The following is a 12,604-nucleotide window of genomic DNA, read 5'->3' as shown; positions in this document are numbered from 1 at the left end:
ACTTACGTTTCTGTTTTAATTAAGATCTGTTGGGGCTTTCACTTTTCCACAGAGCCGAACTGCTAATTTTAGGCCTGCGCTGTCCAGCCCCGTGGCCCGTAGCCACATGTGCTCTAGATGTGCTGAAAGTGCAAGATACACACCAGATTTTAAAGACTTCGTATGACAACAAAAAGCATAAAATATCTCAGTATTTTTTATGTCCGTTACATGTTGGAAAGACAATATTTTCGATATATTGGGTTACATTAAGCAGGCTTGTTAAATTAATTTCACCTGTTTCTTCTTCCTTCTATTTAGTGCGGCTACTGGATAATTTGAAATCATGTCTGTGGTTTGCACTATATTTTACTGGACAGCACTGCCTCGATCATCCAGACACAACCAAACGCCAGGGGCTGATCTTGGCTGCGGAGATTAAAAAGAGGTCATGACTGATTCACAGATGCTTGGGTCACAGCTTCTCAGAAAGCGTTTGCTAAAAGACTGTCAAAATCCACTTAAGATCTGGCTGTGTCTTATTCTTGCAGGAGTCGGCACAACTGGCCAAAGCAATGCTGGGGAAATGCAGCCCAGGCTCGATGCTCTGCAGGGGTCTTGTAGACATTTACCCTTAAAGGATGGCAAATTTGTCATTAAAGATGAGCACAGAGGTTAGCTACAAAAATACCACAGCTTTTCTTAGTAGCCCCAAACTGAAAACACACAATCGTGGTCCCAAATGAGGACCAGAGCTGTAAATCATGGCACAGCCACACAGAGGAAGGCTATGCAGCCACTAAAATCAGGTCACCAAAGATGTAGCCACTGATCTCTATTGTTATTCTCCATTGCTAAGTGATCTCTACTTGTATTTTTTCAACCAGCTACGACAATAATAGGTATACTCTGAAACAACTATTGTAAAAAAAAAAAAATTGTGTTTAAAAAATTTTGATGGATCAAAATGTTACCAGCTCTTCCCTCCGGGTGGTAGAATTACTTCTTTCAGCAAATCTCTGATTTTCTAAGTCTTCTTAGTGAGCATATATTATTTCCAATATTTAATGGAAATGCTTTCTGCCACCTACACTAGGTAGCTATACTATTCACTTAAATAATTTCACATAGCCGAACTACTATAGCCCTTGGATAAAACAGGCATGTCTGCATTTGAAACAAATCACATATCATATGTTAATGATCCACGGCCAAGCAGGTGTCTGTAGCTTCTGTCCTCTCCCCTCCCCCACCACCAGGATCTCCTCACAGACAGCTGGAACTGGGCTGCTGCGTGCATGGACGTCGGGGCTCACCAGACCAGAGCATGAAGCTGCGTGCTCTTGTTTGTACATTCACAAAGGGTCTCACTCCCTCCACGTTTCTCACAAAAGAAAATGGGCAACTCATTTTTTTTATTTCCATTTATGAGTAGAATTGTACAGTATTTGTCTTTCTCAGTCTAACTTATTTCATTTAGCATAATACCCTCCATGTCCATCTACTGTCCCAAATGGCACAATGCCATTCTTTTTTATGGTTGCCTAATATTCCCCTGTGTGTGTGTGTGTGTGTGGGCGCGCGCGTGTGCGTGCTCGCACGCACACATGCACGCTCATGTGTACCACATTTTCTTATCCATTTGTCTATTTATGGACACTTAGGTTGCTTGGCTATCGTAAATAATGCTGCCATAAACACGGGGGTACATATATCTTTCCGAGTTAGTATTCTCGTTTTTTCTGGGTAAACACCCAGTGAATGAATAAACCAAAAGCAGCGTTGGACCTATAAATACAATAAGAATGAACTGATGGTTGCCAGAGGAGAGGGGTGGGGTGTTGGGCAAAATGAACAAAGGAGAGAAGGAGCAGCAGCCCCCCAGTCAAGGAATAAGTAAGTCACAGAATAAAAAGCGCAGCATAAAGGACACGGTGGAGGATATGGTACCAGCCACCTGACAGGACGGATGGGAACTACACTGCAGTGAACACAGCCTACTGTACAAACTTGTCAGATCACTGAGTTGTACACCTGAAAGTAACATAACGTTGTGTGTCTGCCATATTCAGGATTCTGGAAGAAGGAAGGAGGGGGGGAGAGAATGAGTAACTGATCTTAACACGTGTTTGGGCTCTGTTCATCTCCTTTCACTTGTACCCCATTTCATGGATTCATTTAGAAAAAGAAAACACTATTACGCCCACCTAAGATGCGCCGTCAACAGTGCCCTCTGCTAGGGACCCAGCAGTAAACAAGGCTCGGTTCCTGCGCAGAGCAGGGAGGGGCCAAATACACCACAAGGAAAATACAAGGCAAAGGACAAATGCTCAACCCGAGGCCCAAAGCAATTACTGGAGTCCCAAGGTGGGAGTGAGTCTCCCACTTCCTAAATCTTAACGTGGCATTTATAACCGAGCGAGCCAACCAACCATGGCAGGGAAGCGGCCCTTCTAGTTTTAGAAACAACGGTAGAAACTATGTTCCCTCAGCTCTTCTCAGCCGGAAAGCTCGCTTGTGTTCCTGGGCCTGACACAGATTCGGATTCTCTGAATATTCTCGAAAAACACTTACTTATTGTAACAGACCATGCAATTTAGACATTTATTTTAAGACCTGGGACTCTCTGATTCGTGTGCGTAACGGCAAATCCCAGAAGGGGTTGTAATAAAAATGCTTAAACTGATGATAATGAACGAGGATGAATGGAGAATTTTCTGTGCACCAGACACGATCATTTTTAGCACGCTCGCTTCTCATGGCATACCTAGAGGCCCATATTATTATGACAGTTTTGTCACTGAGGAAGCAGTGGCCGGGAGATTCAGGGACTTGCTCTCGGTCACCCAGAGAACCAGCAGCACAGCTGAGACGTCAGAGATGTGTCCCGCTGAACCTCCCTTCCCCGCCCTTTCCTGGACACCCTACGTCATTTGGGCTCTCAGCAAGATTATAAACTTCTGTTTCCTCCTGGCTCCTAGTTCCGTGCCTCCCACAGCCACGGATTAAAGCCCCTTGCTACCTATGGAGCCGAGCCATTGGGGAATGACAGGGAGGGGTCAGCGTGGGGAGGGAGGTGACCATGGCTTGGGCCCCAGTCCTGCCTTTCTCTAGCTACGTGTCCTTGGACTTAATAATGCTCTCTGAACTTACCTTCCTCGTTTTTAAAATGAGGAAGAATGCTGATGCCTTCCCGGTGTGGCTGATGGGGGGTGGGGGGCCATTACCAGTTTATTTGACAAATGAGCACGGTGCACCTACTGTGTGGGCCCCCCCCTCCAGTATGAGGGACCCTCTGACCTCCAGGGGCTCCCTGTTTGTCACCCCTCGTGTGTCCATGTTTGCATCAGGAACGTGAGCTCTGTGTGCATGTCCAGTGGACACGACGTCTTACCCAGGGTAATGAGGACTAAAGAGGAAATGTCTCTGGGGATCTTCACACGTATCAGAAGAGGAAGTGTCTGGAACAAAACCAGCATCGGCTATGGTCGTCAGTCAGAAGGGAACGTGCTTCCCCCTCTGGGCTCCAGAGCCTCGGCCTGTCACACAGACACTCTCTCCCGACTGAGAGCCTTGGGAAGGGAGAGACTGAGCTACACACTGAGTAGGGGCTTAGCCCATATTTGTTGAATGATTAAATGAGTCCGTGGCCTAGAAAATCCGGAAGTCGTTTACATTCAGCTTTCTGTTGCATTGGATCATTTCTTTACACTAATTTATTTCCCCATTTGCTTTGCTTATGCAAATATTAAGAGTTTCCTGAATTTCCTAAATAGATACCATCTGGGTCGGGTTGGGAGTCATTGAAGGAAATCAACATAGAATTGGAAATTAGCTACCGAGGAGCTACAGGTGGGGAACTGGGAATTCTCCATATTATTGTTAATCACATTCATTACTTAATCCATAAGAAAAGCCCTAGCGATTAACCAAAACTCTTCTCTCCGTCTTGCACACTGTGACTCGGGGTGTAGAAAGCCATCCACAGATGGCTGAGTGGTGGCCCCAGGACACACCGCGGCTCAGTAATGGCACAGGGGACAGGTTTCCGTCGCTCAGTCCTCTGAGTCATGCTCCCTCTTCCTTCTGCCATGCTGTTTGCTGTTCCCTTTATATTTAATAATTCTCGGTGTGTAATCCCTAATGTCAGTACAAATTAGCATTGCTGCTATAAACTAATCAGTATGTAAAACGAGCAAATCCCTCGGGGGCCAGAATTAAAAACACGAGCCTTGGAATGTTAGAACAGCCCTGGGTACCCACGGGGACTCGGAGCCTCGAACACACTGCCCTCGGCCTCCCAGTGTCACGCAGGCCCCCGTCGGGGCTGCACAGTGCTGGAAATACCCTGGCCTTTCTATTTTTGTCTTTTCCCCCAACCACGGAAAGAGGGAAGAATCTGTAAAATGGGATCCTACAGCACTGAAAGCAGCAAGAACACTCCTCATCTCAAGGACCCCACACACCATGGGACTTTTGTGAGTGTGCTGTTCAGTATTACTGGGAAAAGAAGGAAACGCCCTCTGGGCATCGACGTTTCCAGAGCCAAGTGGTTAATGAGTGTGTGCCTGAGATGAACCCACAGGGCTGCCTCCTCCCTAGCAACACCCGGGGACCCAGGGCCTGCCAGCGCCCTCAGCTGGAGGAGCCTACAGAAGCCGTGCAGTGAGAACACGACAGGGCCGAGGAGATGCCAGACAGTGCCCCCTCTTTGGGAAGGTGGTGAGAAAGAAGTGGTTTGGGCCCATCACAGAATCGCAGAAGTGCGGCTTAAGTCTAGAAACAGCTCCCTCATCCAACAAAGTGTCATACATGATCAAGGCCACCATGGTAGGACGAGTCCTGTAAAAATGCCGAGTGTAACACCGATGACTTCACGGTTCTGCCTTTGTGCCTGTCTGTGATGTGGGTCAGAAGCTTAAGGGGACTGGAGGGGAGGTCATGTTCCCTAGGAAACGAAGCAGTATTGTTTTATAGAGTCTTATGCCACTCAGAGAAATGACTGCCCCACAAGAGGGGCATGTCAAAATTTCCTTGGGTTTTAAAGTCAGTTATAAACATTTATACTTCTATGTACATAAACACATATACATTTAGTTGGGTTATAAAGTCGGTTATAAGCAGTGATGCCTGGCACAACCAGCTTCAGGACAGACTTCAGGGAAATTTGAGCCAAAAGGATGGCATGGGGGACCTTTCTGTGAAAGAGGTCACTCACAATCCACTAATTCTAGAACAACCTCTGAGGAGTCCTCTATGGCTCACCCCACCTGCTTTCCTCCTCTGTTCCCATCTTGAGGTGAGCACAGGGCGTCAGCTGTGGGTCTCCTGGGAGGGCGGCACAGGCCATCCTACTAACACTGGCTCCTGACCTTGAACCTGGATTCAGGTTCAGAAACACGCCCTGCTGTGCTTCGGGGACAATGACCATCGTTACATCCTACCACGACGTAGGCACCTCGAATTCTACCTCCGGTTAAAATGGGTTAAACGGTCACTTTCTCGTCTTATGCAGTGTCTCTCCATGCCGGGCGGTGAACGTAGAGCTGGCTGTCTCTGAATTCCATGGTGGGATGCTGCTGCCCCTCGGAACAATTTGTTACTTAAACTGTAACCCCTGGAGGACTTACTAGTTAGCACTAGTAAATGTGCTTTACTAGTAAGCACATTTAGATATGGCCTTAAGAAATACATATACTGGCAACAGGTCTTTGGGGAGAAGGATGATATACGACCGAGAAGCTGGGCAGCTGGGGATGCCCGGCTCTCTCAGGGCGGAACGCCGCCTGCTTCAGGGAAGCCGAGCACCCGGGAATGCCCGGTCAGCTCAGGGTGGAACGAAAACCGCCTGCTTCCTTTTTTCGTGGTCGCTCCTTTCCCTTCCCAGAAGTGCTCGTTGTTAGTTAGGTGAGTCCTTTGAATGTGCTTGGTTAACTATAAACTTTATCCCCCTCCTTGCTGGCCTGCAAGAAGTGACTAACGTGTGACCTTCATCAATCCTTCTATTGGTTATTGTTTTCTATCTAATAAAAGTGAGACTGTGGAGTTGCTCGTGGCCGCAGTCCTTTTCGGCTGTTGTCCCCTGCTCCCAGTCTTTTGCAGCTGACTTGTATGTGCCTAATTCTCTCGTCGCCGACTGGAAGCGGCAGTGGGAGGGTCCCAACATGGCAACTAAACAACAATAAAGAATCACGGGGTTCAAAGGGAACAGAGGAAGAGCTGGCCGGAGGAAAAATGACTCAGTCCAGAAGCATCACGGACTGCTCCCACCTGAACGGAAGTAAGTGAGCAGGAAATATTTGGACAGGCAAGCCGCAGCTCTGCCTTGATAAGCCCCATGGAAAACCATTGTCTATCTCTGTTTTTAAACATTGTTGTATTTTGTCTACTTGTGTTTTAAGTTATCACTGGGCAAAAGTCTTTGATAAAGGACATTTTGCACACACACACCCCTCCGCCCCACATACACACATTTTAAGGTGTAAGAATGACCAATTTTAAGGTGCATATTCCAACGGGAAAATACATAGGATCGGGGCACCTGGATGGCTCAGTGGGTCAAGCCTCTGCCTTCAGCTCAGATCATGATCTCAGAGTCCTGGGATCAAGTCCCGCATCGGGCTCTCTGCTCAGCGGGGAGCCTGCCTCCCCCCTCTCTCTCTCTGCCTGCTGCTCTACCTACTTGTGATCTCTCTCTGTCAAATAAATAAATAAAATCTTTAAAAAAAGAAAAGAAAATTCATAGGATATATAGTCAGAGAAATGCAAGCTATTAATGAGAAAATGATCAGTCGTCTCTGTGGTAGTTAGCCAAACCTCTCTCTTAGGAGAAAGACAAAAATAACTCTTTTATTTTAATACAAAGTCTGAGACAAGGATCTGAGTTTGGGCTGTTTTCTGGAGAAGTGACCCAAGAAACTACAAGTGAGGGAGTGAGAAGCAGGAAAGGTCAATAAAGGGCACAAAAAACAGGTGGAAGGTACCTCAGAACGGCCCCCTAGAGGCTGGGTAGGCTGGCACATTCATCCTCCAACTCCCACCCCAGGGCTTGACCATGGCCTTCAGGGCCATTTCCCACTTCTGGTTCTCACAAAGCTTCAGAGAAAGCCCCGTGGTACATACACCGGTTGGGTGCCTAAGGTGGACAGGAATGTCCATGGCTGGAGCGGAAATCGGGGAGAGGCCAAGGGACTGGGACACGAGGCATGAAGTATCTGTTGCAACAGACGTTCAGATGGATGAGGAGGCCCTCAGCAGGGACAAAGAAGCTGGAGAGCCATGGCAAGGCAGAGAGGGTCTGCAAAGGGGCGGCCTGAGCGCCCACCATTCAGTGTGACAGAGATAGGTGCACTTCCCACAAATCAGGCAGTTATCTTCCCAAAAGTGTGCCCATGGTGCAAGAGGGCCTACAGAAAGAGGCGGAGTGAGATCTGAAAAGGGGTGGTTGCATTTCACATCAGGATCTGGGCAGTGTGGAGGGCCTAGGCTGTTGTCTGGAGAACCCACACCTGACTGCCACAGACAACGGGCACACCAGAGCCCATGAGCACGGTAGCGACAACCAACAAGACAAAGGTTACAGACACTAAACAGGGAGAGATCGGAAGCAGATCTATAATGGAAGTTTCAAATTGGACGGAGCTGGACGAACATCAGTAACTAAAAATGACCAAGACTTGCGTCTTATCCACCCAAGATAGCATTAAACACTGGGAAGATGCATTCAACAGAGCACAACAGAGGCTGGAGAAGAGTAGAACCACGGTGTGTTTGCACCTCCACGGATGAGAGACACCCCCATGAACGAATTGTCTTCCTGATACTGAATCAGTATCTTCTTTACGCTGAGCAGCCCCATGGGACCCACAGCCAAGGCAGGGCACCACACCACATGAGGGCTGGTGCCCACCGTTAGCAAAGCCTGCTTAGCCCAGGAAGGTAGCAGCTGAGACTCTCTGGGCTACAGGAGGGACCCAAGAAACTCAGTGTGACTCACAGTGGCATTCTACACAAGACTCCCAGAGCCATGCCCGATCTTAGCCCAAAAGCCAAGAAACGATGAGACTCAGAGAATTACACGGTGGTTTTTTAAAAAGTTGAACGGCACAGATTATTAAGAACAAAACGACAGTAAAAACTAAAAATGAAGTATCATACCAGATTGTACTTCGGTATTTACATTTCCTTAAATCTTACTCTAAACCACTTTCTTAACCTGAGATCCAAAGACCCACCCCCGAAAAAGCCAAAGACCCCCACAAAGAGTGAACGGACAAGCCTCTGAAGACTGTGAGTCTGTTGAAACCGCGTGCAAGCCTTCACGCGGTCGTACACAGTGGTTATCAGGATCCCCAGGAGGCACTCATTTGTATTATTCATTAGTACTGGAAGTTTCCCATGTCAATACAACTATTTCACTTCTGTAGGAAAAGTATCATTCTTTAGAACGTATCCCTGTTTCCTCCTTGACTCAGAGAGAGCCTCTGGCCTGCGAGAAACTTTTTTTTTTTTTGGTTCCAGGCCATGTGAGCTTTAGCTCCGACCCGTGGCCCCCTGGTGGCCTCTGTGAGAACTGCAGCCACAGCCCTCGGTTTGGGGGGAAACCCATGAGTCCAGGTGACCCCGCTGATGACAGCCTAGATGGGCAGCTGGCACACTGAAAGGCAACTTTCTGAAGATTATTATTAACTACATAATTCTGTTCGTATCCATTAGAAAAATTTAAGAAGTTGATTTTGAGTCACTATTACCTAATTGCATCAATAATAGGACAGGTATTTTGGCAAAGAAAAGCCACAATTATACACATATCACTGAAGTTTGGAAAATAGTGATCTCATTCAAACCCCTCATTTTCTGATGAGGAGAGTGAGGTGTGGAGAAGTTAAGAAACTATACCAGGTCCTACATAGCTGATTAGTAGAGAAGTCGGACCAGAACTCAGGCTCCTGACCTGTAATCCGCGGTTCTATCAAGAAGAACTGTAGAAGTCCTTGCCGGAAGCATCAGAAAAAAGGCTGAAGGAGCATTTTCTCTAGGGAAACTGAGCCACATTAGAGTGCAGGTTCTCTCTCTCTCTCTCTCAATAGATATCACATATACCTTTCACATACGACCATATTCATTCATTCAGTGAATATTTATGGAATATGTATTTGGGATCAGCCACTGTTCTAGTCTCCAGGAATAAAAGGATAAATACAAACATGGTCTTGTCCTTGAGCTCACCATCTGAAGAGCAGACTGATAGTCCAAGACACAGACTGATTTATTGGAGACCAAGGCAGGGGTGAAGTCATTGAAGGTGCTCCAGTCATTCAAGGGGGGAGATGGTGTGATTTCAGGACAAGGTTTCACAAGGAGGGCAGCTGAGCTGAGTCTCGAAGAATGAACAAGAGGCGGTCACACTGGGCCATGTACAAGATCACAGAATTCAGACACATTACAGGATGCGGGTGACTTCTAAGACTTCAGTGTGTGCGGACTGCAGGGGTTGGTGATGGCTGCTTAGATTCTGGGCTACTGAGAAGCAGGGCAGGAGCTGGACTGGAAAAGCTTTGAACGTCATGCTAAGTAATCAGTACAGATCTCATCTGGAAGATGCTGAGAGCCATTGGACATACACAATTATTACTATCTGTGGTGCTGAGGAGGGTGAGAGACAATGATACTGGAATCAGGAGCACCAGCAAGGGGACCATTGCAGTAATCTAGATGAGAAAATCTGAGGAGCCCCTGGTGGCTCTGTCAGCTGAGCACCCAACTCTTGATCTCAGCTCAAGTCATGATCCCAGGTTTGCAAGATCAAGCCCGAAGTTGGGCTCCAGGCTGAGCACAGAGACTGCCTAAGGTTCTCTCTCTCCCTCTGCCCCGCCTCCAACACTCGTACCTGTGCCACACTCTCTCTTTCTAGAAAGAAACAAACAAACATGAGTGACATGAGTGAGCAAAGTGAGTGGGAATGAGATAAGGTCAGACAGTAGGATCAACAATGAAGTTGGAAGTGAGGCAAAAGAAGGCATCATGTATGCCTCAGAGTTCCCGCCTGGGGAACTGGGTCAGTGACATAAGTGACGTAAGTCATGGAGATTGGAGATATATTAGAAGGGGCTGACAGGGGAGAAGGACAGTAAATCTAATAAATAGTTTAAAGATAAATTTAGTAAAGGCAAGGAAAAAAAAAGACAGTACATTTTTTAGGATAAAATAAAGATAAAGAAATAGTAAACTTGTCAAAGATAGGGAGATGCTCATTAAAACCCAAACGGTAGGTTGGAACCCTGGATAGGGATCAGGGCTAAGGACAGAAAAGTGAGGGAAATTAGAATGTTAATAGTACCTGAAGCAAGGGAGTATTTCGTGTCACTATATAAAGTGAGAGACAGGACGGGCTAGAACAGAAGACAGAGGAACATGCATATCAAGGAGACAGGGAGAGGAAAAGGAGCTCACAAGAGATTGCAAAGAACGGCCAGCAAGATAGCAAGAGGACCAGGAAAGGATGAGTCGTGAAAGCCCAGGGGAGAGAGAGTCTAAGGAGGGAATGTGATTGATTAAAAATTCCAGACCATGCAGTGATACAGAGCAGAATAAGAATTGAAAAATGCCCTTTAAATCTAACAGAAAATAGCTGCTGACTGCAACAGTGATCGAGATGGAAATCAGAGGACAGATGAAAATCAGGTCAGAAATCAGATCATAGAGGTCAGATCCCATTCACCCCAAAAGTGGACAAGAACTAAAAGGTACAGCATGCAGGTAATCCCTTAGGGAAAATGATAAGGGGATAACAGTTAACAAGGAAAGCCGACAGCTTATATTGGCTTAATAAATGGTTAATAAAGGCCTATAGTTTTATTTAAAGTAGAACTCTATGAAGCTGCCTTCTTCATAAGACACAGTCAGATAGAAGGAATGTCAGATAGTGTAACCTGAGTGACAATGGGTGATACTATGTTCACTGCGTTCCGTGAGAAACTCAGCCAAGATCATAACTAAAGCATCGCTTTCCATTCAAATCACATGTAGGTTAAAGAGATAGTCATTGAAAAGCCTTTGCCAGCTCTGACTCAGGCAGCTCAGCAAGCGAATTCCAAGCCGGGACTCACGCCAGACCACCAGCCCTGTGTCCGGGCTTGGCACCCACCTGCTGGGGGTTCTGCATGAGCCCTTTAACCTCTCCTGGACCGAGTACAGATATAAATACAGATGACAATGATGGTGACCTCCATGTAGATTATATATAGTACTTCTACCTCCTAGAATTGTCTTGAGGATTAAATGAGTTCCTTCCTGTCCATCGTAGGAAGAATAGGTAAGCAAAATGTGGTCCCTCCTCACAATGAAATAGTACTCAGCCTTCTGAAGGAAGAAAATTCTGACCGACGGCATGATGTGGATGGAACTTGGGGACATTATGGTCAGTGAAAGAAAGACAAATATTGTGTGATGCCATTTATATGAGATCTCGAGAAGAGTCAAAATCAAAGGGACAGAATGTAGAATGGTGGTAGCCCAGGGCTGGGGACAGGATGGCAAATGGGGAGCGCATGTTTGGTAAGGACCGAATGTCAGTTTGGGAAGATGATGAGAGTTCTAAAGATGGATTGCGGTGATAGCGGCACAGAGCTATTGTGTCTCCAACCTGTACACTTAAAAATGGTTGAAATGGCAAATTATATGTTACATATACTTTATCACAATAAAAATGGAAAAAAAAGTAGTTAGTTTCTAAAGCCCTTGGTAACCATTATGCGAACGTTGTTAAATAAATAGAAACACATTTATTGTGTTTTAAATCATTAAAACACCTTTATTTATTTTGTAACACAACACATCGGCAGATGCTAACCATGACCCAAGACGGGAATGAAGGACCCCAAAGAACAGGAGAAAGAAAGAATTCAGTAGAGAGTCTATTTGGGAAGGACTCCAAGCGAGAAATGGAGAGCAAATGAGGACACTTCAATGCCGGATAAAATAACGAATAGAAACAGAGAGGTGCAATCCATCTGCCCTTCAAGAAGCCCAGAAGAAGTTCACTCAACAAATATTTCTAAGGAAGCACCTGCCAAGGGTCCGGCACGCAGCTATGAGCTACCAGCAAACTGCAGGGCGAGAATATGCGACAACAATTGGCATCGCTGTTAAGACAGGCTGTAGGGGAGCACCAAGGCAGACTGAAGGAATGACACCGTGCACACTTAACAGGAAGAAGCCAGACAATCGATCTTGCGATTTTCGGGGTTCAGAAGAAGTTGGAAATAAAATGTAATTGCTGTGGCCGTGTTTAAACCTATGCAGAAGCAGGCCTGACCTGTGACGAGGCTGCTGGCGTGGGTCACAAATGCCTTCTCTTGAAAGCTTTTACCCTGAAGAGAGGCAACAAGCAGGTGGATGAGAGCAGGGTCCCCAGACTTTCCAGACGTGTCAGTGCCTGGGACCCACCCCCAGAGAGCCTGATCTGGTCGTGTGGGTGGAAGCTGGACATTTAAAACCTCTCCAGGTGATTCAAACAAGCAGCCAGGATTGACAGCCACTGCATTAGAGAGCTCCCTCATGCCTGCAAACCAGCAGTCCCCGGGGACCCCTGTGTAGCAGGAACAGCCAACAGTGATCAGAAGCA

The 12,604-nt window shown here is 46.6% G+C and overlaps 1 protein-coding gene across 7 annotated transcripts in view; it reads right to left on the bottom strand.

Moving 5' to 3' along the window:
• DISC1 (DISC1 scaffold protein) overlaps positions 1-12,604 on the bottom strand; it is a 371,634-nt gene that overhangs the window by 244,742 nt on the left and 114,288 nt on the right. The window contains exon 5 of one of the 7 annotated variants that reach the window (XM_045087248.1): positions 9,864-12,350. The exons of the other annotated variants lie outside the window; for them this stretch is intronic. Coding sequence (XP_044943183.1) covers positions 12,320-12,350 — 31 coding nt within the window. The 3' untranslated portion in view covers positions 9,864-12,319. Of the gene's footprint in view, positions 1-9,863; positions 12,351-12,604 lie in introns of those variants that run through there. 7 annotated transcript variants of the gene reach the window in all.

This window comes from Mustela putorius, unplaced genomic scaffold (genome assembly GCF_011764305.1).
Source record: "Mustela putorius furo isolate JIRA1106 unplaced genomic scaffold, ASM1176430v1.1 tig00001075_pilon_pilon_pilon, whole genome shotgun sequence".
Lineage (NCBI taxonomy): Eukaryota > Metazoa > Chordata > Mammalia > Carnivora > Mustelidae > Mustela > Mustela putorius.
The sequence above is the reverse complement of the archived record's forward strand: the minus strand, read 5'-3'. Positions and strand labels throughout refer to the sequence as shown.